Genomic DNA, 27,982 nt, shown 5'->3' with positions numbered 1-27,982 from the left:
ATAGATGGAGAAAAAGTATTTCACAAAATTCAAAATCCACTCATCATAGAAATTCTGAACAAAATAGATAGAAAAGGAAATTTACCTCAACAATAGAAAGACCATCCATGAAATGACCAATGAGTAGATAACGAAGCAGGGAACATGGAATTATTTTCCTGTAGGATCTCACGTGATGGAAGAATGCTCTCACCCCTTCTATTCAATAAATACTGGCTGTCCTAGCCAGAGCAATGAAATAGCAAAAGAAATCAAACCCATCCAAATCAGAAAGAAAGAAGTAAAATTATATTTGTTTGTAGATGACATGATCTTCTGTGTAGAAAATCACAAAGACTCAACCAAAATACTACTGGAAGTAATAAACAGATTCAGTGTATCTGCACAGTACAATATCAGCACCAAAAATTAGTTGAATTTCCATACATTAACAATAAACAATTTTAAAAGAAAATTTAAAAACACTTCCATTTGCTAGAGAACTTAAAGTAAGAAATACTTAGGAATAAAAGTAAAAAGGTGAGAAGTTTGTAACAATAAACAATTTTAAAAGAAAATTTAAAAACACTTCCATTTGCTAGAGAACTTAAAGAAATAGAAATAAAAGTAAAAAGGTGAGAAGTTTGCACCTTGAAATCTACAAATATAGATCAATATGATTAAAAACATATACAGACATATAACCCATATTGATGGTTTGGAAAAATTAATATTGTTAAATGATTATATAACCCAATGTGATTTAGATTCAACACGGTACCCATGAAAATCTCTATCAGTTTTTGTTAAAGAACAAAAAGCAAACTGGGAAAAGTGGCTCATGTTTGTTGGCCAGACTGATCTGAAACTCCTGACCTCAAGTGATCTATGCGCCTTGGCCTCCCAAAGTGCTGGGATTACAGGTGTGAGACACTGTACCTGGCCCAATCCTCTTAACATAAACACTTTAATGTCAATGACTGCTTGATGGTTTGCTCTACTCATTGCATTTGGAACAATTATCTCAAAATGAATTTTCTGATATTCTGCAAAGAGTGAAGTCAGACTGAAAACCTTGCCACACTGATGACATTTGTAAGATTTCCGTCCAGTGTGCATTCTCTGATGTCTAATGAGGTGTGAACGTGAAGTAAAGGCTTTGCCACAATCATCACACATGTGAGGTTTCTCTCCTGTATGAATTATCCTATGTTTTACATAGGATGAAGCTTGACTGAAGACCTTGCCTCAATCATGACATTTATAAGATTTCTCTCCAGTATGAGTTCGCCAATGAACTGCAAGGTATGGACGATGTCTGAAAAATTTGCCGATTATTACACTTGTATGATCTCTCTTCCTTATGGATTCTCCAATGATTTGCAATGGTTGTAGCATTACTGAAGACTTGGTGACAATCATTACATTAGTCAAGTTTCCTTCACCATGGATTGCCTGATGGTGAGTAAGTGTTGACTGCTCATTAAGGCTTTGCCAGACTCATTACACTTGTAAGGTTTCTCTCCGGTATAAATTCTAGGATGTTGTGCCAGGTGTGAATCATGCCTGAAAGCCTTGTCGCGAACTCTTACAATTTTATGGTTTCTCTGCAATATGAATTATTTTATGTCTTTCAAGGTTTGACTTGTGACGGAAAACTTTGTGATATTCTTCACCTTTGTAAGCTTTCTCTCCAGTATGAATTCTCCTGTCTTTTGAGGCTTGATTTGTGACTGTAAACTTTGTCACATGCTTCACATTTCTAAGGTTTCTCTCCACTATGAAGTCTATGATGACGTGGAAGGTGTGCTTGTTGATTAAAAATTTTGCAACGTTCATTACACTTGTAAGGTTTCTCTCCAATATGAATTCTTACGAATTACAAGGACTGAATTGTGACAGAAGGTCTTGCCACACTCATTGCACTTGTTTCTTTCCAGTATGAATTGTATGATGATGTGCAAGCTTTGCTTTTCAATTAAAAACTTTGCCACACTCATTAAACTTGTAAGGTTTCTCTCCAGTATGAAGTCTATGATGACGTGCAAGGTTTGCTTTTTGATTAAAAACCTTGCCACATTCATTACACTTGTAAGGTTTCTCTCCAGTATGAAGTCTATGATGACGTGCAAGGTGTGCTTTTTGATTAAAAACCTTGCCACATTCATTACACTTGTAAGGTTTATCTCCAGTATGAAGTCTATGATGATGTGCAAGGTGTGTTTTTCGATTAAAAACCTTGCCACATTCATTACACTTGTAAGGTTTCTCTCCAGTATGAAGTCTATGATGACATGCAAGGTGTGCTTTTCGATTAAAACCCTTGCCACATTCATTACACTTGTAAGGTTTCTCTCCAGTATGAATTGCCATATGAATTACGAGGGCTGAAATTCGACTGAACGTCTTGCCACACTCATTACACTTGTAACGTTTCTCTCCAATATGAATAGCCTTATGAATTACAAGGGCTGAATTTCGACTGAACGTCTTGACACACTCAGTACACTTGTAGGGTTTCTCTCCACTATGAAGTCTATGATGACGTGCAAGGTTTGCCTTTTTATTAAAAACCTTGCCACATTCATTACACTTGTAAGGCTTCTCTCCGGTATGAAGTCTACGATGGCATTTAAGGGTTAACTCCTGACTGAAGGTCTTGCCGCATTCATTACACTTATAAGGTTTCTCTCCCGTATGAAGTCTATGATGGCATGTAAGGGATGACTTCCGACTAAAGGTCTTGCCACACTCATTACACTTGAAAGGTTTCTCTCCAGTATGAAGTCTACGATGGCATGTAAGGGATGATGTCTGACTAAAGGTCTTGCCACATTCATTACACTTGTATGGTTTTTCTCCAGCATGAATTCTCCTATGTCTTTTAAGGTTTGACTTGAAACTGAAAGCTTTGTCACATTCTTCACATTTGTAAGGTTTCTCTCCAGTATGAAGTCTACGATGGCATGTAAGGGAATACGTCTGACTGAAGGTCTTGCCACACTCATTACACCTGTAAGGTTTCTCCCCAGTGTGACATCTACGATGGCACACTAGGTTTCGCTTCCGATTAAAGACCTTGCCACATACATCACATTTATATTGTTTCTCTCCTAAATGGATTATTTGATGTTTCCTTAAGAGTGAGCTATAATTAAAGGCTTTGCCACTCTCATTACATTGGAAAGACTTTTCCCTCATGTGTACCTCCTGTTTTTGTGTGAGTAATGAAGAGTTCCGGAAATTATTCCCATAGTTATTAGAAATATGGGTTTTGGGCCTACAAGAAATTCTTTGGGCTGTTGAAATTGAGGAAGCATCGTGGATAGACTTCTCCACTTGATTACCAATTTTCCCTTGGGTCTGAAACATGTGGAGTTCAGGCAGATGCGAATGAAAGCTTGATCCAAGCTGATCTTTAATAGGCTTGTTTCCAGCATGCCTTTGATCATGTCGGTCTGCACTACCAGTCAACTTTTTGATTTCTGTCATGGGTGCTTCATGGCTATTTCTTTCATCTTCTTGCCACTGAAACTCTAAGTTACGAATATCTTTATCAATTTCCTGAAAGCGAAAGTCTCCAGTGTGATGACTTTCATGTCTTTGCAATGTCCCTGTGTGGATCACTTCTCTATTGCCTTGTGCTGTTGATGAGACCTCCTTCATCATGCATTTGGAAGAGATATCTACAAAATATAAACACCAATAGGTTTCCAGTTCAGTACAGATGGTAAATCATACTGAAATGTGTAAATGTGACACACAAAAAATACTCATTTTAAACTTCCCCAGCATGATCTTCAAAGTTTAGGAACACAAAAGCGTAAGATTCTTTATTAGATGAAGGGCTATTACATGTGCTTCAAATCATCCCTACGGAACCCTATTTCCAATATCATGACAAAACACTGACAGTGCACACGTGTATAAGCCTAAAGTAAGGAGTATTTTTCCACTGTGACCGTAAAGTGTCTAACAGTTTGCAAAAAACATATCACTGTCACACCAATGAAAAGTATATATTCTTCATATTTACAGCATATTTACTGTATACAAATAAATGCTAAAGGACCACATGACATACCATATTGGTAAATAATCCACAACAAGCTCATGTAAGGATAACCAAAATCAATGGAAATTCTGTATTGTCAAACAATCATAGCACTGAAAAGGTAAGAAAAGATTACAAAATTTAGCCAGGCGTGGTGGCCTACGTCTGTAGTCCCAGCTACTCAGGAGGCTGAGGCACAAGAATCGCTTGAACCCAAGAGGCAGAGGTTGCAGTGAGCTGAGATTGCAACACTGTACTTCAGCCTGGGTGACAAAGTGAGACTTTATCTCAAAATAAAAGTTAATACAATATTTTTCTGAATAACTGTCATAAAATTACCTATACCTATGCAGAAAAGGCACGTTATGACGTTCTTTTAAAAATTTTTGTATTTTTTTAGAGATGAAGTTTCACTTTGTCACAACAGGCTGGAGTGCAATGGCCCAATCTTGGCTCACTGCAACCTCCACCTTTTGGGTTCAAGCCATTCTCTTGCCTCAGCCTCCTGAGTACCTGGGATAATAGGCACATGCCAGCATGCTTGCTAATTTTTGTATTTTTAGTAGATAGAGGGTTTCACCATGTTGGCCAGGCTGGGGTCGAACTTTTGACCTCAATGATCCATCCGCCTCAGCTTCCCAAAGTCCTGGGACTGCAGGCATGAGCCACAGTGCCCTAGTTAATGTGACACTAATGCCTGTAATTCTAGCACTTTGGGAGGCCAAGGCAGGCGGATCACCTGAGGTCAGGAGTTCGAGACCAGCCTGACAAACGTGGAGAAACCCCGTCTCTACTAACAATAAAAAATTAGCCGGGTGTGGTGGCTCATGCCTGTAATCCCAGCTACTCGGGAAGGCTGAGGCAGGAGAATCACTTGAACCCAGGAGGCAGAGGTTGCAGCGAGCCAAGATCACGCCATTGCACTCCAGCCTGGGCAACAACAGTGAAACTCTGTCTCAAAAAAAAATGACATTAACTAGTGGACTGTGTCAGTTATATTGCATACCACATACCGAAAAGCCTTATGTACAATCATAAAAATTAGTTAGTAAAATATTGTAACTCATAAAACTAGCAAGCAAATAACAAGTACATTTATACAACCTGCAGAATTCTAAACAATTCCCTGTTAAGAAAAAAGCCACAACTTCTATTTACCACCAGAACACAATATAAGAACTGAAATACATGTTAAGATCACTACCTGCTGATTTATGAGGTCAAAAATATACACAGCATTATAAGGAATAAGAACTGACTAACGGCTGGGCACGGTGGCTCACGCCTGTAATCCCAGCACTTTGGCAGGCCGAGGCGGGCAGATCATGAGGTCAGGATTTCGAGAGTAGCCTGGCCAACATGGTGAATCCTTAACTCTACTAAAAATACAAAAACATTAGCTGGGTGTGGTGGTGTGCACCTGTAATCTCAGCTACTTGGGAGGCTGAGGCAGGAGAATCATTGGAACCTGGTAGGCAAAGGTTGTAGTGAGCCAAGTTCGCACCATTGCCCTCCAGCCTGAGTGAAAGGGTGAGACTTCATCTCCAAAAAAAAAAAAAAAAAGAATTGACTAACAGTGTCAGAGGGTGCAATTATGATGTCACGACTACATTTATGAAACAGCCAGGCAATACAGCAATTATATATATATATATATATATATACATTGCCCTATGTATCTAGCTCACTAGCACAAAATACAAAACATAGAATGTGCACTGGGAAAATGTATAAACTGAGATCAGAGAAAACATTGTATATAACAAGTTGCACAATAAAAACAAAAAATATGATGCAGCCTCCCTGGTCTGAATGTTCTTATTGGCCAAAAGCCATGTTCAGAGTTCTTTTTCTCTAATAGGATATTCCTGCAGATGGGGCCTTTGAGACAATTTGGTCATGGGTGTTGACTACTCGTGAACAGGACTTGTGCTTTCATAAAAAGAGATATTAAAGAGCTACTTTCCTGTTCCTCTTTCCCCCATGTCAGGACATGGCAGGAAGATGGCTGGGCTAACCCATGAAGAATGCTCTCACCAGGAACCAATTTGGCTGGCACCTTGCTTTTGGATTTCCCACTTTCCAAATGCATGAGAAATAATTTTCTGTGTCTGAAGGCTCCCAGTTTACTTCTTTTTTTTGTTTGTTTTTGAGACCGAGTCATGCTCTATCACCCAGACTGGAGTGTAGTGGCACGATTCTCCTGCCTCAAGAGATTCTCCCTCCTCAGCCCAGAGTCTTACTTTGTCGCCTGGACTGGAGTGCAGTGGGGCAATCTTGGCTCACTACAACCTCCACCTCCCAGGTTCAAGAGATTGTCCTGCCTCAGCCTCTTGAGTACTTGGGATAACAGCCGTGCGCCAGCATGCCCAACTAATTTTTGTATTTTTAGTACAGACGGGGTTTCACCATGTTGGCCAGGCTGGTCTCAAACTCCTGAACTCAGGTGATCTGCCCATCTTGGCCTCCCAAAGTGCTGGGATTACAGGTGTGAGCCACTATACCTGGCCAATTTTTTTGTATTTAGTAGATTTGAGGTTTCACCATGTTGGCCAGACTGGTCTCAAACTCCTGACTTCAAGTGATTCGCCCACCTCGGCATCCCAAACTGCTGAGATTAGAGGCATGACCCACCTCAGCTGGCCAGTCTAAGGTATTTCTGACAGGACAGTGAAATGACTGAGACATGAAAGGGAGCATCTCATGATCAACATCACCGAAGGCTTAAAAATCTTATTAAACAAAGGAAGGTTAGAGCCCGTACTATAAATCTTTCAATACTTGAAGCCATCTAATAGCAATAACATGTTTTAAAAACTTTGAGGCCAGCTGGACATGGTGGTTTACCTCTGTAATCCCAGCACTTTGGGAGGCTGAGGCAGGAGGATCACGAGGTCAGATCGAGACCATCCTGGCTAACACCATGAAACCCTGCCTCCACCTCTACAAAAAAAAAAAAAAAAAAATACAAAAAATTAGCCGGGTGTGGTGACATGTGCCTGTAGTCCCATCTACTTGGGGGACTGAGGCAGGAAAATCACTTGAACCCAGTAAGCAGAGGTTGCAGTTAGCCAAGATCATGCCACTGCGCTCCAGCCTGGACAACAGACCAAGACTCCGTCTCAAAAAAAAAAAAGAAAAAAAAGAAATGAATGAAGTCTAAAGAGTCACTCCAACCCACAAATATATATAAAGTTCTCCAGTAAAGGTAAATTAAAAGACAGATAGGCAGGGCGTGGTGGTTCACATCTGTAATCGCAGCAGTTTCAGAGGCTGAGGTTGATGGATCACCTGAGGGCAGGAGTTTGAGATCGGCCAGACAAAAAAGGAGAAACCCTGTGTCTATTAAAACACAAAATTAGCCAGGCATGGTGGCACATGCCTGTAATCCCAGCTACTCGGGAAACTGAGGCAGGAGAATCACTTGAACCTGGGAGTTGGAGGTTGGAGTGACCCAAGATTGTGCCATTGCACTCCAGCATGGGCGACAAGAACAAAACTTCATCTCATCAACAAATAAATAAATAAATGAATAGGAAATACAAGGACAGATACAGAAACTGTTATAAGTGTACCTTTTCTTCATAATTCAACTTTTTTCCTATTATTTAAAAGAAAAAAGCATGAAAACACAATATACATATATGTTGATGAAAGTGCAACATACACAAATAATTCTGACATAAATAAAGAGTTCTGGTGGAGAAAGAGTAGTTTTTGCAGGTTATGGAATTTTTTTTTTTTTTTTTTGAGACAGAGTCTTGTTCTGTTGCCCAGGCTGGAGGGCAATGGCACAGTCTCAGCTCACTGCAACCTTCACCTCCCGGGTTCAAGCGACTCTCCTGCATTAGCCTCTTGAGTAGCAGGGCTTACAGGTAGGTGCCCACCACAGTGTCTGGCTAATTTTTGTATTTTTAGTAGAGATGGAGTTTTGCCATGTTAGCCAGACTGGTTTTGAACTCCTGACCCCAGGTGATTTGCCTGCCTTGGCCTCTCTAAGTGCTGGGACTACAGGCATGAGCCACTGGGGCACAAGGATCGGTTGAGCTGGAGAGGCAGAGCCAGTTGCGGTGACCCAAGATCGCACCACTGAACTGTAGCTTTGGCGACAGAGTGAGATTCCATCATAAACAAACAAACAAAAAAGTAAATAAGAAGGGAGTCAAAGCATGTCTACACAAAAAAGCTATTAAACACAAAAAGTAGTAAATGAGAAATGAAGAACAAAAAAAATCTACAAGAAATACAGATAATATGTAACAGAAACGCAAGGGTAAGGTCTTCTCCATCAGTAATACTTCAAATGTAACTATTTAACTCTGCACTCAGAAGGCAAAGACTGGCTGAATCAACAGGAACCAACTACATGTTTTCTACAGAAGACTCATATTGGCCTTAAGGACATACATATGCAAAAATTTTAAAAATAAAAGCCAATAATTAGTTATGGGGGTTGGTGCCTGTAATCCCAGTTACTCAGGAGGCTGAGGAGGATCTCTTGAGCCTAGGAGATCAAGACCAACTTCAACAACGCAGCAAGAATGTTCTCTAAAAAAAAAAAAAAACTAAAAAAGTAGCCCGACATGGTCACATGCACCTGTACCAGCTACTGGGGGAGGCTGAGGTGGGACAATCACTTGAGCCAAGGAATTCAAGATTGCAGTGAGCCATGATCACACCATTTCACTCCACCCTGGGTGACAGAGCAAGACACTGTATCTAAAAACAAGAGAAAATACAAAGATACACAAGGGCACATCCCCACTTCTGGAGGGAAGTCATCCTCACCCAGGGAGACCAGGTTCCTATAATTCTCCAGCATCACGTCCCTGTATAGAGTCCTCTGAGCAGGGTCCAGGCATTTCCACTCCTCCTGAGAGAATTCTATGGCCACATCCCTGAATGTCAATAGACCCTGAAATGAAAACACATTTTAAGGAAATGGTTATGGGAGGAGTTCTTATCTTTACAGAAAATGAGAAGAGGAGAGAGGGGAAAGCAAGGATTTAATTGCAGTGAATGTTCTGACAAATCTGAGTAAGGGATTTATCACCACATTTTGTCTTCCCAGTCGTGTTTTATTATGCTTTTTTTTTTCTTGAGGTGGAGTCTCACTCTGCTGCCCAGGCTGGAGTGAGTGCAATGGCACAGTCTCCACTCACTGCAACCTCCACCTCCCAGGATCAAGCGATTCTCCTGCCTTAGCCTCCTGAGTAGCTGATATTACAGGCACGCACCACCATGGCCAGTTAATTTTTGTATTTTTAGTAGAAACGGGGTTTCACAATATTGGCCTCAAACTTCTGACCTTGTGATCTGCCTGCCTCAGCCTCTCAAAGTGCTGGAATTACATGCGTGATCCACCGCGCCCAGCCCAGAAACTTTTATTGACACACCAAGTGACATTCAGTATCTAGATGAGACAGAGTATGGGTGATGTCTTCAGAGATGACAACGTCCACAGTGAAAGATCAGAAACTAAAATCTGGCTGGGCATGGTGGCACATGCCTGTTATCCCAGCTACCCGGGTGGCTGATGCAGCAGAATTGCTTGATCCCAGGAGGCAGAGGTTGCAATGATCCAAAATCGCACCACTGCACTCCAGCCTGGGCAACAGAGACTCCATCTCAAAACAAACAAACAAACAAATGAAAACAAAACAATCACATAAAAATTAGCCTGGCATGGCACCTGTGGTTCCAGCTACTTGGGAGCTTGTGGTAGGAGGACGGTTTGAGCCTGAGGGTGGAGGTTGCAGTGAGCTAAGATCACACCACTGTGCTCCAGCCTGGGCAATACAGTGAGACCCAGTCTTAAAATAAAAGAAAATACATGAAAACTAGATTTCTCAAAGTATGAAAATCCATTGTGTGTGTGTATGTGTATATATGTCATGACATATATACATATATGTATATATGTATACGTATATATGTATATACGTATATACGTATACATATAGACATATATATGTATATACGTCAACAAAATAATGAAACCTGCAGAGACTCACAAAAAACTAGATGTTAATACAAAGGGTTATCATTTTCCCCAGATTTTCAAACTGTAAAAGTTGTTCAAAATATATACATTTGTGTGTGTGTATATGTATGGAGATGTATATGTGTGTGTATATTATATATGTGAGTGTGTATATAAAGTTTTTACAAATATAAAAAGTAGCAAGTTTTGTTGAACTGAAGAGGGATCTCATCTTGCTGGAAAAGGACACATGGGCAGTTGGGGGCAGGATGGAATCCTCTCAGATCTAAGAAAACAGGAAATGCCCCATCCTAGAGGAAGCAATCACCCTTTCAACTGCCTGACCTGGAGGAATCTTCAGATATCTGTAGTAATGCAGGTGTGCTCAGCTAATTTTTGTAAAAAAGTATTTTTTTTTAATTTACAGCAGAATTTTTTTTAAGTCTCATAGTGATGCAGAAATACACGTGTATGAGACTTGCTCTGACACCTGACACCGAACTGACAGTAGCGGCTCCCCAGTGAGGCTGGAAGGAGGGTGGAGGAAGTGACAGGGAAAGGAGATGCTTTATAGCAAAAAGTCTAAGCTGCAGCTTTGCTTGGAGTTTTACCACAAAACAAATATATACATCATGTGATGGTTAAATATAGAAATATGTATTTAATAATAATTGGTGGGGCTGGGCACGGTGCCTTGCACCTGTAATCCCAGCACTCTGGGAGACTGAGGTGGGCAGATCACCTGAGATCAGCAGTTGGAGACCAGCCTGGCCAACATGGTGATACCCGTCACTAATAAAAATACAACAAAATTAGCTGGGCATGGTGACGCGCGCCTATAATCCCAGCTACTTGGGAGGCTGAGGCAGGAGAATCACTTGAACCTGGAAGGTGGAGGTTGCTGTGAGCCAAGATCATGCCACTGCACTTCAGCCTAGGCGACAGACCAAGACGTCATATATTTAAAATACAATAATATTATCATAATTTAATAATAATGACAATACAAATTATAACCATGTTTAATGACAACACCTGTTTCACAAATCTCTCCACAGTAATACCACAGTCTCCATAAGCTTAATGTGCTAAGAATGGTTTAATGAATCTCCTGCTATTATTCAGGCTGATTTCCTATTCTTAAAGTAATGATGGAATAAAACAACTTCTATCATTCATGTCTGTATGAACTTTCCATTCTAATTACTAAGATTTTTGGAGTCAGAAACACAGTAACTCACTCAAAAAACTAAAAATGTAGTATAAAATCAGGCAGAAAACATTTCCCTATATTGGTCACCTTTTCTAGAATTTACCATGTACTTTGTGCACATGAATATGTGACTTCCATTGTCAGCTGCTCTAATCCTGGTTCACAGAGAGCTGACAGAGCATCCACATGTGGCCCCTGAACAATTCCTGCTGCCCAACAGCACTGATCCATGGGGCCCTCACCCGGTCTCCATCCATGTCTGGGTGTGAGCCCTTCCCAGGACCATGCCCAGTGCAGCCTCTTCCCAAGTTCATGTCACTCGGTCACAAGAGATGGAATCTAAGTGAGAAAAGAGGGACTGAGGGAAGGCATGGGTGAGTGCGAGCAAACCTGTCAGGCAGGATGCTTCAGACTCAGAGAAGATTCCCAACTCCAAGGCCCAGCATTTCTGAAGGGAAGGAGACAGAAAAATCCACCAAAAATATCATCTCACCTGAGGAAGAGCCATCCCTGACTCCTTTGCTTTCCTCTTCCTCTTCCAGGTTTCTTCCTCACATACCAAGAGTGTTTAGAAGTCAATCCTGAATGTTAGAAATATGTTGTTTATTGCTCAAAATCAACACATCCCCTCCCTGTAACACAAAAACACATACAAAGGAGACTTCATCCTGAGGAAATACGGTCCCCTATGCTGCTGACCACACCAGGGACAATAAACTCCTACAGGAAAACTCCCACTCCCCTCCCGGAGACGCGCACACACTGCAGCAGTGGGGAGCTGGGGTGGGATAAGCTCCCCTTTAGGGCACAGACCTAGACCTGACCAAACCTCACGCAAAGGCTGGGTGCGGTGGCTCGTGCCTGTCATCCCAGCACTCTGGGAGGCTGAGGTGCATAGATCTCTTGAGCTCAGGTTTGAGACCAGCCTGGGCAACATGGTGAAACCCCATCTCTACCAAAAATACAAAAACTTAGCCAGGCATGGTTGTGCACGTCTGTGTGTCTGTGGTCCCAGTTACTTAGGAGGCTGAGGTGTGAGGATCGCTTGAGCTCAGGAGTTCGAGACCAGCCTGGCCAACACGGTGAAACCCTGTCTCTACTAAAAATACAAAAATTGAGCCGGGCACGGTGGCTCATGCCTGTAATACTAGCACTCTGGAAGGCCGAGGAGGGTGGATTACTTGAGGTCAGAAGTCAGAGACCAGCCTGGCCAACATGGTGAAACCCCATGTGTACTAAAAATACAAAAAGCAACTGGGCTTGGTGGGTGTCTGTAATCCCAGCTACTCAGGAGGCTGAGGCAGGAGAATCACTTGAACCCAGGAGGTGGCAGTTGCACTGAGCCAAGATCATGCCACTGCACTTCACTTCAGCCTGGGTGACAATGTGAGACTCAAAAATAAAAAAATAAAATAAAATAAAAATACAATAATTAACTGGGTGTGGTGGCACACACCTGTAATCTCAGCTACTTGGGAGGCTGAGGCACAAGAATCACTTGAACCCAGGAAACAGAGGTTGCAGTGAGCCAAGATCACAAGACTGCACTCACAGCCTGGGCAATAGAGTGAGATTCTGTCTCTCAAAAAAAAAAGCATTCCTGATGTGATTGATGCAGAGATAATAGAACCTGAATAACGTGATAGAGACTGACGGGCAGAGGGAACTTCAGATGGGGGTGGGAGGGCATGGGAGACAGCTCTGAGCCAAGACCTGAAGGAGGAGAAAGGGACAGGGCCATGATCATTTAGGGACATAGAGTAAGAGCAGGGACAATGACCAGAGACAGGAAGGGTTTTGTTGTTTGGGAAAAGAGAAAAGCAAATGTGACTGGGGCAGAGGTAGTCATGAGATGAGGGCAAGCTCCCAGGAGGAGGCTGGACACTGGCAGGGGCCCTGGTCACAGGGCTGTGGAGCCACAGTGAGGAGTTGGGCTTTTGTCCTGGGGAACACGGGAAGCTGGTGGAGGGTTCCCTGCCAGGGACTGATGTGACCTGCTTTAGATTTCGCTGTGATGTCCTCATACAGAGAAAGGCCCCGAAGATGGTCTCTGTGTCTGAGTCTACACCTCTGTTTCTTCCATTCTTTTGCATTTTTTTATTCTTTTTTATTTTTGGGGTACTGCATCCCATTTAAAATTCTAATTACAACTGGGCACTCCCCTCTGCCAGAAGAAAAGCCACACCAAGACATGCACTATTTTGCCGATCATTTCAGGGGACTGGGTCACTCGGGTTGAGCTTTTCTGGTCTAGCCCCTCATCTTCTAGTTGCAGGGAGGCTCACTGGGGCTCAGAGAAAGAGAAATTTTCACCAAGCTACCTTGAGAATGTCTGAGATGAGTGAAAATGTGTGCCTGAATTCTTACATTGGGGCCTGGAAGTGCTAATGGGAAGGGTTGGTCTTTATCACCCCTATCCTTGAAAATTAGAGAAGCATCTTCCATATGCCTGGGCTAAAGAAACTTCATTTGCAAGGTTCTGATGCCATTGATTCCCAACTTTTAATTTTTCCTTACAAGAAAATCATAGTAACATTTATAAAACACAGAAGTGTGAACACACAGCTATTGACCTTGAAAACAGTGAAAGAGGGTCAGCTGTAGAACTAAGACATAAGCAAATTTTTTCAATCAAGAATACATGGGTGGCCAGGTTCAATGGATCATGCCTGTAATCTCAGCACTTTGGGAGGTTGAGGTGGGTAGATCACCTGAGGTCAGGAGTTTGAGACGAGCCTGGCCAACATGACGAAACCCCGTCTCTACTAGAAATCCAAAAATTTAGCTGGGCATGGTGGCCGGGTGCCTGTAGTCCCAGCTACTTGGGAGGCTGAGGCAGGAGAATCACTTGAACCCAGGAGGCAGAGGTTGTAGTGAGCCTAGATCACACCATTGCACTCTAGCCTGAGCAACAAGAGTGAAACTCCATCTCAAAAAAAAAAAAAAAAAAAGAATACATAGGTCCTTTTAGAATAGCATTCCATGTTGGGGAAAAGCTGAGGCAGGGCTTGCTAGTCTGACATAATATAAAAAGAGTCTTGGAACATGCCAGGGTCCAGGGCCTAAAACCCCTCGTGGCCTCTGGAATGTGCCCAGACTTGCTGCTTCCTTGCTTCTAGCACTCCCAGGCTCATAAAATGATTGTATCTTAAACTAGAAGAACATGATCTCAAGTTACAGAACATGTTCCATATAAATGCTAAACTGACACACCTATAGATCATGTGCTTGATGCACCACTTCCTACCAACCCGCACATCCTCACCACCTGCTTCTTTGTTTGATCACCAATAAATAGTGTGGGCTTCCAGAGCTTGGGTCTTTTGCAGCCTCCATACTAGCATTGGCCCCCTGGACCCACCTTATGCATTCTTAACTTGTCTTTTCTCATTCCTTTGACTCCGCCAGAGTTCGTAGCCCCCATGGCCTGGTGTTGGGTCTGGCCACCCCAAACGTTCCACGCCAATCCAGCCCATCTTTCAACGTTAGTCCAGAATGGACCAGAGGGCCTTGAGGGAAACATGCACTTAATAGCTCACAGCTCAAGATGTCCACAGATGACATACGGAAAGAAAACTGAAAAATACACTAACTGGTTAAACTACATTTTGATGTTAAGGTAAAAGGTCACTGACATCTTTACCGGGTACACACTGAAATAATCAAACTTCTGTATGACGTACTAAAGGTTTTCAATAAATAATAAAGACTAGAAAGCATGCAGACCTCGATCTGAACTGGACGCAACTAGTTTCAAACAGAAACTATTTAGAAATTGTCTTTTAAAAAATCTAACAAATTCTGGGGTCAACAGGAAAATAACTGGGAAATGTACAGAAAAAAAATGATGTGAGCTGATTATAGGATGTGACAAAGGCATCTTTCAGAAGTGATTATGTTTTTTTTTTTTTTACATCACAACATGCTTTTTAAAGACATTATGCATTGGGCTCACATTCCCTTAAATGTTGTTTGCAAAGGTTCTCAGCCTCTAGCCCAGCTGGAATCTCCAGGAAGAGGCAGAGACAGTTTGGTGAAAAAGAGGCAGGGGAGGAGGGGGTGGCAAAAGGAGAAAGCAGCCTTCCAGTTAGAGATCAGCCCTCAGGTAAAGGTCAGCTTTGGGCAGGCTGGCCTCAGGCGGAGTCAGGGTCAGAGGGAGGAGCAGCAGCAGGGTGGGACTGGGGCATTCTACATCGCATTCAGGTCAAGCAGAGTCTGGTCCAGCATCCTTTGTGTACAGAGGTGTTCCTCTTTGGTGCATTTCAGTTTATCTTCTAAGTCATCAATTGTCTTTTCCAGCTTGGCTACTGATCTCTCAGCCAACTCAGCATGGGTCTCTGCCTCCTTGAGATTATCAGTAAGAATCTTCACCTCTTCCTCACATTCGTCTTCTTTTTGAGAGTAGTTTTCTTCAGCTGCACTCAGACACTTCAGGTTCTGGTCCATCAGTCTGATCTGCTCATCCATCTCTCAACAATGGGACTCTGCCAGCTCAGCTCATTCCTCTGTGCATCCCATGTCTCCTTCAATGATCACCAACTTACGAGTCACCTCTTCATACTTCCCATCTGCCTCATCTGCAATGTGCTTAGCTTCTTTGAGTTGGATTTCCTGGAGTTCCATCTTTTCTTCATCTTTTAAGGCCCAGATTTCAATAACCTTTGTATCTCTCTCACTCTCATCAGCAGCTTTTCCCGCTTCTTCCAGCTTTTGCAGGGCAGTGGCCAGGCGCTCCTGAGCACAGTCCAGCTCCTCTTCAACCAGCTGGATCCTACCGTTCACGGAGGCCACTTCAGCCTCAGCCTGTTCCTAGGCCCACCTTTTTCCCTCAGCTTCTCACTGGAGGTGCTCAGCTCACTCCTCTGCATCATCTGCCTGCAGCTGCAGAACCTGGATCTTGCGCTTCACTTCCCCGATGGTGGTGATCCCAGCCATGGTGCCCACCCAGCTACTGCTCACACTCTGGTTCCTGCCTCCTCCATTCGGCATTGCAGCCTCCTCTCCATGATTATGTATTAAAAGAGAAATTTTGAAAACTAAGATTTATCTCAGCTAGGCGTGGTTGCTCACACCTGTAATCCCAGCCCTTTGGGGGGCCGAAGCAAGTGGATCACCTGAGGTCAGGAGTTCAAGGCCAGCCTGGCCAACATGGTGAAACCCCATCTTTGCTAAAAGTACAAAAATTGGCCTGGTGTGGTGGCATGGGCCTGTAGTCCCACATACTCGGGAGGTTGAGGCAAAAGAATCACTTGAACCCAGGAGGCAGAGGTTGCAGTGAACCGACATCATGCCAGTACACTCCAGCCTGGGTGACTGCATAAGATTCTGCCAAAAAAAAAAAAACAAAACCTACAATTTATCTCAAACTGAAAAAAAAAAAGAAAAGAATAAAGCAATGAAGAGGAAATAAAGAAAATAAAGTAAATCTATTACACATAAGAACAAATGTACTTTGGATGTCTCTTTTGTTTTTTATTTTTTGTTTGCTTGTTTGTTTTTGTGAGATGGAGACTCACTCTGCCACCAAGGCTGCAGTGCACTGGCACAATTTCGGCTCATTGCAACCTCTACCTCCCAGGTTTAAGTGATTCTTGTGCCTTGGCCTTCCCAGTAACTGTGACTACAGGTGCACACCACCACGCCTGCCTAACTTTTGTATTTTTAGTAGAGACCAGGTTTCACCATGTTGGCCAGGCTGGTCTTGAACTTCTGACCTTAGGTGACCCACTCACCTCCATCTCCCAAAGTGCTGGTGTTACTGGCAGGAGCCACCATGTTTTGATGTCCCCTTTAAAAAGTACTATGTAGGCTAGGTGCGGTGGCTCATCCCTGTAATCCCAGTACTTCGGGAGGCCAAGGCAGGAAGATCCTTTGAGCTCAGGATTTTGAGACCAGCCTGGGAAACATAGTGAAACCCGTTTCTACCAAAAAAAAAAATACAATACTTGTCCGACTTGGTGGCTCACGCCTGTGGTCCCAGCTACACAGGAAGCTGAGGTAGGAGGACCGCTTAAGCCCAGGAGGTCGAGGCTGCAGTTAGAAGAGATCACGCTGCACCCCATACTGGGCGATAGAGCCAGGCCCTGTCCCAAAATATTAATTATTAATTAATTTAATTAAAAGTATTATGTAATAACAGAAATTGATTTTTTTCCCACTTCATTGCCCCACTTCCTACCCCAGCCCTGCGAAAAGGGAATAGAGTGATTCACAACTGAATAAGTTACTGCCCTCTGGCTAAATAGGGATTCCAAGTGGAAGCTGATCTCTATGCCAAGATTTATACAATGTACATGCCTTATAGATAGGAATTTTTAAATTCTCAATCTCATCTGTATAATTTAAACAAATTTTAAGTTATTACATTGTATACACAGAAGTCAACATGTCACAGGTAATCGTATCCAATGAACTCATCCACTCATCTGAACACAAAGTCCCCCACCCCTTTTATTCTTTTGAGACAGGGTCTCACTCTGTTGACCAGGCTGGAGTGCAGTGGCATGATCTCGGCTCACTGCAGCCTGGACCTCCTGGGATCAAGTGATCCTCCTGCCTCGGCCTCCAGAGTAGCTGGGAGTACAGGTGTGCACCATCACATCCGGTTAATTTTATTTATTTATTTATTTTGGCAGAGACGGGGGTCTTACTGTGTTGCCCAGGCTGGTCTCATATACCCGGACTCAAGCAATCCCCTTGCCCCAGGCTCCAAAAATGGTGGGATTACAGGAGTGAGCCACTGTGCCCAACCCCTTTTTCAGGCACCAATGCAACCTCACACTCAAGTAGAAGAAAAATTATTATTCCAGTTAGTTAAAGACATTCCTGGAGTACAGGCTGAGGACAACCCACCTGGGTTAGCTGTAAATCATGCGCCAGTAGTAGCAGAATCAAAACCACGAGCAACTCCTGTTCAGGTTTGTCAGTACCCAGTTCCCCAAAAATCCATACAGGGCATCTGCAAGCGTTCAGAAAGGCTCTATAAACATGAGATTTTAGTGCAATGCCAGTCGCCTTAGAACACTCCACTTTTGCCAGTTCAGAAGCCATTGCCAGGGCCAGGGTCTAATGAATATAGGCCGGTGCAAGATTTGCCTGTTGTAAACCAGGCCACGGTAACTATCCATCCAGTGGTACCCAACCCGTACACTGTGATAGGACTCCAACAAGTGCTACCTAGTTTACAGTCTTAAACTTAAAGGATGCTCTCTTTTATATCTGTCTGGCACCAGTTACTCAGCCTATCTTTGCATTTCATAAGACAATGAAGCGTCACAGTTCACCTGGACTAGACTCCCACAAAGGTTTAAAAACTCTCCCACAGCCGGGCGTGGTGGCTCACGCCTGTAATCCCAGCACTTTGGGAGGCCGAGGCGGGTGGATCACGAGGTCAGGAGATCGAGAACATCCTGGTTAACAAGGTGAAACCCCGTCTCTACTTAAAATACAAAGATTAGCCGGGCGTGGTGGTGGGCCCCTGTAGTCCCAGCTACTCCGAAGGCTGAGGCAGGAGAATGGTGTGAACCCAGGAGGCGGGAGGAGGCGGAGCTTGCAGTGAGCCGAGATCGCACCACTGCACTCCAGCGTGGGCGACAGAGTGAGACACCGTCTCAAACAAACAAAAAAACTCTCCCACAATCTCTTTTTTTTTTTTTTTTTGAGATGGAGTCTTGCTCTGTTGCCCAGGCTGGAGTGCAGTGGCGCGATCTCAGCTCACTGCAACCTCTGCCGCCTGGGTTCAAGCAATTCTCCTGCCTTAGCCTCCAGAGTAGCTAGGATTACAGGTGCCAGCCACCGCACGTGGCCAGTTTTTGTATTTTTAGTAGAGACCGGGTTTCACCATCTTGGCTGGTCTGGTCTTGGACTCCTGACCTCCTGATCCAGCCGCCTCAGCCACCTGAAGTGCTGGGATTACAGCCGCGAGCCACCATGCCCGGTTCTCTCCCACAATCTTTAGAGAAACATTGGCCTCAGACCTCATGGCTTATACCCTGCCAAATAGCAACTGCACCTTGTTGCAGTATGCAGATGAGCTTCTTTTGCCCACCCCAATCTAAGAGGACTGTTATCGGGGAACCCAGGATCTCTTCCATTTCCTATAGAAAATAAGTTACAAAATAGCAAAAAAGAAAGCCCAAACTTGCCTTGAAGAGGTTCCATATATCTAGGTGTCATAGTGAGCCACGAGGAACACCGGCTTGGCTATGAGTGGAAGCAAGCCATTTGTGCCCTTCCAACCCCGACTACCCAACGTCAAATAGGAATTTTTAGAGGCAGCAAGATTCCGGATTCCAAATTGTTCACTGATGGCTAAGTCGTTAATATGAAGCCACAAAAGGAGGAGAAAAGGAGCCCCTCCTTTGAAAACCTAATCAAGAAATAGACTTCAAGCAGGTCAAGGAAGCTTTAACCCAGGCCCCAGCCTTAAGACTACAAGACATAACTAAGTCTTACTTTCTATATGTTCATGAACAAAAAAGAAAGGCTATAGGGGTTCTGACTCAACTTATAGGATCGTGGCATCGCCCCGTGGCACATTTATCCAAACAACCAGACTCCGTGGTGTTAAGATGGCCTCTTTGCCTTAAGGCATTAGCTGCCACCATCTTGTTAACACAAAAAGCTAGCAAATTAACTCTAGGACAGCAACTAACCATCTGGGTGCCACACTGAGTCATAACTTTGATGGATCAAAGAAGACACCATTAGTTATCAAACCTGAGGATGACTCAGTACCAAGGGCTTCTATGTGAAAACCCTTACACAACTTTAGAACAGTAAACACCCTAACCCAGCTACTCTGCTCCCAGTTGAATAGGGAGCTCCTCTCCATAACTGTGTCAAAACAGTAGACGAGGTATTCCCCAATGAGAAAGATCTTACAGACAGACCCCTCAGAGACCCAGATGTCAAGTACTTCACAGGTGGAAGTAGTTCTGTGCTAGAAGAGTTTGGACATGCCAGGTATGCAGTGGTAACATTAGACTCAGTAGTAGAGGCTCAGCCTCTGTCTACCGGAACATGAGCTCAAAAGGCAGAATTAATAGCCCTGACAAGAGCACTGCTGCTAGCAAAAGAGAAGAAAGTCAGTATTTACACTAATTCTAAGTATGCTTTTACTACCTTGCATGTACATGGAACTATAGATAAAGAGAGAGGACTTTTAACAGCTAGAGGAAAGAAATAAAGTACAAAGAAGAGATTCTACAGCTCTTAGAGGCAGTATAGGCTCCAGAAAAAGTAGCTATAATGCATTGCAGAGGCCACCAAAAGGCAAGGATGCCAGAAGCCAAAGGAAACAGAAAGGCAGAGAGGGAGGCAAAGCAGGCAGCAATGATCACGCCGCATTTTAAAGAGGAAGCCTTAGCTATGCCTCTCCTCCCAGAACCTCCTCTCCAAGACGACCCAAGTTATACTCCAAATCAAAGATCCTGGTGTGCCAAGAAGATATAAAATGTATGAAAAGAAAGTAAAAGAAGTTCTTCTATAGACTAGCCATTCCAAAGATGTTAGCTCCTAAGTTTGTGAAGCAAACTCATCAAGAAACTCATATAAGAAAAACAGCATTAGCAACGTTATGAAAGTGCCATTTCTGGTTTTTTTTTTTTGAGATTGAATCTCGCTCTGTCACCCAGGCTGGAGTGCAGTGGTGCAATCTTGGCTCACTGCAACCTCTGCTTCCCGGGTTCAAGTGTTTCTTCTGCCTCAGCCTCCCTAGTAGCTGGTATTACAGGCACCTGCCATCATGACTGGCTACTTTTTTCTGTTTTTTCAGTAGAGACCGGGTGTCACTATGTTGCTCATACTGGTCTTGAACTCCGGACCTCATGATCTGCCCACCCTGGCCTCCCAAAGTGGTAGGATTACAGGCATGAGCCACCGCGCCCGGCCATGAAAGTGCCATTTCTATGTGCTGTGGCTCTCTGCTGTCATTTGAGCCATTTGTAAACAATGCTTAACCTGTGCTCAGAATAACCATGACAGGGGCCCTCTTGGCCCCCAAGAATTCGAGAAGCAGGAGCCATGCCTTGTGAAAACTTGGTTATAAACTTTACCAAAGTGCTCCGTGCATCCGACAGAGGATGTCAGTATATGCTAGTGCTTATTTGTACCTTTTCAAGATAGGCTAAGGCTTTCCCCACCAGGACAGAAAAAGCATGAGAAGTGACTGAAGACTTCTTCCCAGGTTTGGACTGCCTCTATCGCTAAAGTCAGACAATGGGCCAGCATTTGCAGCTGAAATAGTGCAAGATTTAACAAGACTGCTAAAAATAAAATAGAAGCTACACACAGACTATTGGCCGGAAAGTTCAAGAAAAGTAAAATACATGAACCAGACGCTAAGCAGCTACTGAAGAAATACTGCCAAGAAACTCATCTGAGATAAGATCAGGTCTTTCATATGGTTGTCCTCTGAGTCAGGTGCACCCCCACCAAACAAACTAGGTATTCACCTTATGAGAGTTCGTTCAGTCGGCCTCTCCAATCATAAGTCAAATTAAAAGTGATCTCCAAGAACTAGAGGAATTAACTTTAAGAAAACAAATGCAGGCTTTAATAATAGCCAGGCAAGAAGTCCATAACTGAATATGAGAAAGAATGCCGATAAGTCTGACAGATCCAGTACACCGCTTAAACCTGGAGACTCTGTTTGGGTTAAAAAGTAGAATCCAACTTCTCTAGGACCCATATAGAATGGGCCCTATATTGTAATCTTGTCCACTCCCACTGCTATTAAACTTGCAGGAATCATGCCGTAGATCCACCACAGTCAGCTGAAACCAGCAGTTCAGGACAAGTGGAACAGCCAGCAAGACCCAGATCATCCAACTCAGCTGATCCTGAGATGAGACCAAGCTGCTGCTGAGGACGACAGCCCTGCTCTGGTCACTCTGGAGGCTGACCAGTCTATGCGCAGCTGAAGGTGAAGGGGATGACAAGCCCAGCTCTAGTCACACACCGGAAGCTGACTAGTCTATGCACAGCTGAAGCTGGAGGGGACGACAAGCCCTGCTCTAGTCACACACCGGAAGCTGACTAGTCTACGCATGGCCGAAGCTTGAGGACTAGTCAAGCAAGTAAATGTGGTTAGAAATCTTAAGACTAGTAGTTTTCCTTGTAATACTAACTGTTTTATTATTGTTCTGTTGTGCTCAACCTCCTCTGCCAGGCAAGGCCCTCTTCTGTCCTTGCTGGATATGAATATGCTGTACACTGTTTTGCTGTTGTTACCCTCCTTAACCATGGTAGAAGAAGCAACTATAGAAATGTGTCCCCACTGTACACATACTACCTGGTCAGGGAACAGGATAACTAAGACTCTATTGCACCATACTTATTATGAGTGTACAAGGACTCGCTTAAGAACTTGTACTTATAAAGGCCAGGTGTGGTCACTCATGCCTGTAATTCCAGCACTCTGGGAGGCCGAGGCAGGTGGATCACCTGAGGTCGGGAGTTCGAGACCAGCCACACCAACATGGAGCAACCCCATATTGAATAAAAGTACAAAATTAACCAGGCATGGTGGTACATGCCTGTAATCACAGCTGTTCAGGAGGATGGGGCAGGAGAATTGCTTGAACCCAGAAGGTGGAGGTTGTGGTGAGCCATGATCATGTCATTGCACTCCAGCCTGGGCAACAAGAGTGAAACTCCATCTCAAAAAAAAAAAAGAAAAAAAAGAGACTTGTACTTATAATCAGACCATCTACTCAATTTGTGACCCAGGAAATAACCAACCTTATGTATGTTATAACACAAAGTTTTCACCTGGTGAATAGTTTAAAATACACGCAAGGTCAAAAGACAGTTCCCTCTTAAACCAAACCAAGGTCCCTCCCTTTTACCGATGGCCTATTTCTCTGTATTTTGATGCTTGCCCAGCAGCAGACCTAGACTCATCCGTCTGTGGTAACCTACCTGTATAAAGATACTATAGAAATGACTACAAATATGTATGCATGCCACCTTGTCCCCCGGGACCCAGAAAAAGATTCTCAATATTGCATATCGTGGCACCCCAGCACACAACAAAGGCCAATTATGCTTATCGAAATGCCAGTAAAACCAGAGTGTGAAACAAAAACCTGTCATCCAGTAAATTTCACCATTCTAAAGCCAGACCTACCCGTGTGGACTGCAGGTTACCCCATACGTGTCTCCACACACACCTACCCAGCAACCTACCTATATGTTATCAAAAAGGAACCCGGACCAGCAACAATTCCGAGTCTTGAAATCATTCCATAAGCATGTAGACTAGAAGTTATGAGAGCATCATCCTTTAGCTAAAAACCTGTTTGCTCGGCTAGCTGAAAACATTGCTAGCAGCTTAAGCATTTTCTCATGTTATGTTTGTAGAAGGACTAACATAGGAGACCAACGGCCTTAAGAAGCAAAAGAGTTAATGTCACAAGATAATTTAACTCTAACTGACTCTTCCCCCGAACCGATGCACCTAGCACTTTTTTTTTTTTTTTTTTTTTTTGAGACAGTCTCACTCTGTCACCCAGGCTGGAGTGCACTGGCGTGATCTCGGCTCACTGCAAGCTCCACCTCCCAAGTTCATGCCATTCTCCTGCCTCAGCCTCCTGAGTAGCTGGGACTACAGGTGCCCGCCACCAGGCCTGGCTAATTGTTTGTTGTATTTTTAGTAGAGACGGGGTTTCACCGTGTTAGCCAGGATGGTCTTGATCTCCTGACCTTGTGATCCACCCGCATCAGCCTCCCAAAGTGCTGGGATTACAGGTGTGAGCCACCGCACCCAGCCTTAAGCCCCTAGCTCTTAAAAACTTCCATTATCAGGAGATACTGTGTTGCTCACTAAGGAAAAGCTTTTACGGACTCTCTAGAAGAATTAACTTGTTTAAGACAGCAATATTATAATAAAACACTAAAGAAAACTTTGTGGCAAGGCAAAGATGACTCCAGATCACCTCATCCAAACCCATTCTCCCGTTTCTCTTCTCTAAACCACACCTAGTATCAGCTTGAAGCTCCAAATACCTGGCAAGCACCCTCTGGTCTCTATTAGATCTGTGCACCAAGGGCCTACCGACAGTTGCCAGGAAAAAGGACAAGGGCTAGTGTACTTGAAACAATTAGACCATGTTTCTTCTCACTCCCACTGCAACAGGGAGAAACTTGAAGGTATCTTGTCTATAATAAAATCAAAGAAAAAAACAAAAGAGATATAGACATAAGAAAAGACATAAAAATAGAAGACTAGAAAGACACAGATTGGCCCCCTGAAAGACTAATTCAGTACTCTAGGCCAGCTACCTGGGCACAAGATAAGTCATAAAGGTACCGCAGCCCAATTTACATGCTTAACCGCATCATAAATTTGCAAGCAGTACTTGGAATCATCACTAATGAAACAGCAAATGCATTAGACTTACTGGCCCAGCAAGCCACAAAAATGAGAAATGCCATCTACCAAAATAGATTAGCTTTCGACTACCTCCTAGCCCAGGAAGGAGGAGTATGTAGAAAGTTTAATCTAACTAATTGCTGCCTAGAAATCGACGACAATAGGAAGGCTGTTATAGAAATAACTGCAAGAATGAAAAAATTAGCCCATGTTCCAGTCCAGACTTAGACAAAGTAGACTCCCGAGTCCCTCTTTAGAGGCTGGTTTTCCTCCTCCAGTCGATTCAAAACCTTAACAGGAGTGGTTCTAGAAATAATAAGAATTGGTTTAATACTCCCTTGCCTCTTACCTCTCCTTGTTAAGGAACATTCAATCAACTATAGAAGCAATTGTGACTAGGCAGACTACCACTCAGCTAATAGCTCCATATAAATATCAGCCTGTGCCTAAAGAAGAAAACCTGCTTTTTCATGAATAATCAGGTAATAGTGATGCTTTCTATTAAAATCTTGTTTATAAAAAGCATCAAAGGGAGAAAACTCAGGTAGAAATTAAAAAAATAAATATGCATTCATTCACTCCAAGAAAAGTAACAGGCAAGTCAAGGGTTAAAAAGAGAAGACCAAGTTTTCCTCTGCCTAGCAAGCTCACTTCAAGAACAGTTATAACATAACGCTGTTTGCGAAGTCGAAGCCAAAGGAATGGGCTCCAGACACCTCCTCCCCTTTAGAACAAGAGTGAAAGAAAGAAAGAAAGAAAAGAAAGAAAGAAAGAAAGAAAGAAAGAAAGAAAGAAAGAAAGAAAGAAAGAAAGAAAGAAAATAAATGTATTTAGCTGTTCTTGATTTTCTTTCAATGCAGCTGCAAGACCACCAGCTATGCAAGGCCACAAGTTATGCTATGCTATAGACTACATGACCTATCATTATATGATTAACTGCTTTTATTTTGCTTCTGTAAGCCTGCTTATAAAAACCCCACTCTGTCTTTGTTGAAATGCTCAGCTTTTTAGATGTAAATCCACTGAGCCGGTGCGTACCTTAAATAAACATCCTTCTGTCTCCCCCGTATCAGTCTCTTTAGTCCTCAGTTTCCCGCAACACCATCTCTGTGCCTCCTCTGCTCTCCCCGTTAAATTCTCTCTTCCCTGTTATACCCCTTGTCCCCACTCTCTGGCAGCCTAGATCCCCAGGTGTCCTCCCTGCTGTGCTTCTCCCTCTGTTCTCCTTGCCACCAGCACCACTCTGCTCTGTCTGCCCTGGCTCCAAATCCCTCCTCCTCTCCCTCACTCTGATGAGCCTCCCTCTTTGCTGCCCCTCTCCCTACCTTGCTGTCCTTCATCTCTCTGTACATCTAGCTTTTCTCTGCATGTCTCCAGTTGCTTTTCTCCTCCTGCTTTCTTATATATATTTTTTTCACTTTCGTTGTCTCTTGGCAAATCCCTCACCCATCCTCTACTTTGCCATCTGTTATGGGTCTTTCTCATTCTTTTCTCTTTCTCAGGTTTTCTACTGCCTGTGTCTCCTGATCCCTTTAGCCCACAGAATCACATGACGGTTTGGAGTAAGATGGCGACATACCAGGGGAGAGCATTTTCAAGGGGCTGGAGCTGGGCAGGGAAGAACAGCCCATGTCACAGGATATGGGGAAAAGAAAGAGAAATCAGACTGTTACTGTGTCTATGCAGAAAAGGAAGACATAAGAAACTTCATTTTGATCTGTACTAAGAAAAATTGTTTCTGCTTTGAGATACTGTTAATCTGTAACTTTAGCCCCAACCCTGTGCTCACAGAAACATGTGCTGTATTGAATCAAGGTTTAATGGATTTAGGGCTGTGCAGGATGTGCCTTGTTAGCAACATGTTTGCAGGCAGTATGCTTGGTAAAAGTCATCACCATTCTCCATTCTCGATTAACCAGGGACACAGTGCACTGCAGAAAGCTGCAGGGACCTCTGCCCTAGAAAGCCTGGGTATTGTCCAAGTTTCCCCCCACTGAGACAGCCTGAGATATGGCCTCATGGGAAAAGAAAGACCTTACCATCCCCCAGCCTGACACCCATAAAGAGTCTGTGCTGAGGAAGAGTAGTGAAAGAGGAAGGCCTCTTTGCAGTTGAGATAAGAGGAAGACTTCTGTCTCCTGCTGGTCCCTGGGAATGGAATGTCTAGGTGTAAAGCTGACCATTTCCATTCGTTCTATTCTGAGATAGGAGAAAACCGCCCTGTGGCTGGAGGCGAGATATGCTGGCAGCAATACTGCTCTGTGACTCTTTGCTACACTGAGATGTTTGGGTGAAGAGAAATATAAATCTAGCCTACATGCACATCCAGGCACAGTACCTTTCCTTGAACTTATTCATGATACAGATTCCTTTGCTCACATGTTTTCCTGCTGACCTTCTCCCCACCTGTTGCCCTGCTACACTCCCCTCACTAGGACAGTAAAAATAATGATCAATAAATACTGAGGGAACTCAGAGGCTGGCACTGGCGCCGGTCCCCTGGGCCCACTGTCCTTTCTCTATACTTTGTCTTTGTGTCTTATTTCTTTTCTCAGTCTCTCTTCCCACCTGACGAGAAATACCCACAGGTGTGGAAGGGCTGGCCCCCTTCAACAGGACAAGCCCCGGGCACCTCCCCAACGTGGGCTCAGGGGAAGCCGTGACTGCGGAGGGGAGACCTAGGGAGCAGCAGGGCCCGGCAGAAGGAGGGAGGTGGTGGGGGGGCGAGGGCGCCTTAAGACAAGGGTGGGGTCTGCAGGATCCCAGGACCAGACAGAGGACGCGGCCTTCCCGGGACTGGGGCCGCGGTTCTGCGCTCCGCTGGCCGAAGTGGGCGAGAATCCACCTCTTGGGTGAGGACTTCAAAAAGCGCGGGGTGGGAGGAGTCTGAGAAAGGTTTAGAGCAGGAAGAATGTGCGATAGAAAGTGTATACATTGCCCTATAGCAGAAAGACCCGGGACGGGACCAGCCTCAGGGCGACCTTAAACACAAAAGGAAGCGACCCCCGGACCCTCACGGGGTCGTCTCAATTTGCTCTGGGTGAAGGAAGATGGCTGAGAATTTCCAGGTTTGTGGGGACCCCACGCCCCAGGTACAGAAGCGCCAGGGACCTGGGAAGTGCAGACTTAATACAACACAGAGCCAAACTCACGCGCTGCCGTGGCACCGTCACTCCACGCGATCCGCTTCCGGGTTTTCGCGAATCTGCGCGCAGGACAGAAGCCAGGCCTGGGCGGGACCTGGGAGGAGGTGGGCGGGGCCTGACGAGGCAGGGGCGGGGAGAGAGGCGGAGAGACTTTGCCCTTTGGAATGCGCAGAGGGCGAGGCCAGGGTGGGACCTGTGAGTCCCTCACCCTCGCTCCAGCGCCTGTTTTAGG

General features: G+C 44.1%; 1 protein-coding gene and 2 pseudogenes across 3 annotated transcripts; all 3 read right to left on the bottom strand.

Annotated features, from left to right (window-relative positions):
• Positions 1 to 266: 266 nt before the first annotated feature.
• LOC101141145 (putative zinc finger protein 137) lies at positions 267 to 1,595 on the bottom strand (annotated as a pseudogene).
• Positions 267 to 27,846, bottom strand: ZNF813 (zinc finger protein 813). Of its 3 annotated transcripts, XM_055370462.2 has the most exons (5): positions 27,757 to 27,844; positions 18,082 to 18,187; positions 11,723 to 11,810; positions 8,822 to 8,948; positions 267 to 3,665 (listed from the first exon to the last, which is right to left on the bottom strand). In XM_055370462.2, the coding sequence occupies exons 3-5, from the start codon at positions 11,735 to 11,737 to the stop codon at positions 1,954 to 1,956; spliced, it is 1,854 nt and encodes a 617-aa protein (XP_055226437.1). In that variant the 5' UTR covers positions 11,738 to 11,810; positions 18,082 to 18,187; positions 27,757 to 27,844; the 3' UTR covers positions 267 to 1,953. The 3 variants fall into 3 exon arrangements, with proteins under 3 accessions (XP_055226437.1, XP_018871580.3, XP_055226434.1); XM_019016035.4 differs by lacking the exon at positions 18,082 to 18,187 and having other exon boundaries at positions 27,757 to 27,846; XM_055370459.2 differs by lacking the exon at positions 18,082 to 18,187 and having other exon boundaries at positions 11,723 to 11,861; positions 27,757 to 27,811.
• Positions 15,134 to 16,532, bottom strand: LOC115931660 (tropomyosin alpha-3 chain-like; annotated as a pseudogene).
• Positions 27,847 to 27,982: the final 136 nt, after the last annotated feature.

The sequence above is a fragment of the Gorilla gorilla genome, chromosome 20 (genome assembly GCF_029281585.2).
Source record: "Gorilla gorilla gorilla isolate KB3781 chromosome 20, NHGRI_mGorGor1-v2.1_pri, whole genome shotgun sequence".
In the NCBI taxonomy this organism is placed as follows: Eukaryota; Metazoa; Chordata; class Mammalia; order Primates; family Hominidae; genus Gorilla; species Gorilla gorilla.
This window is presented reverse-complemented; position numbering and strand designations above follow the sequence as displayed.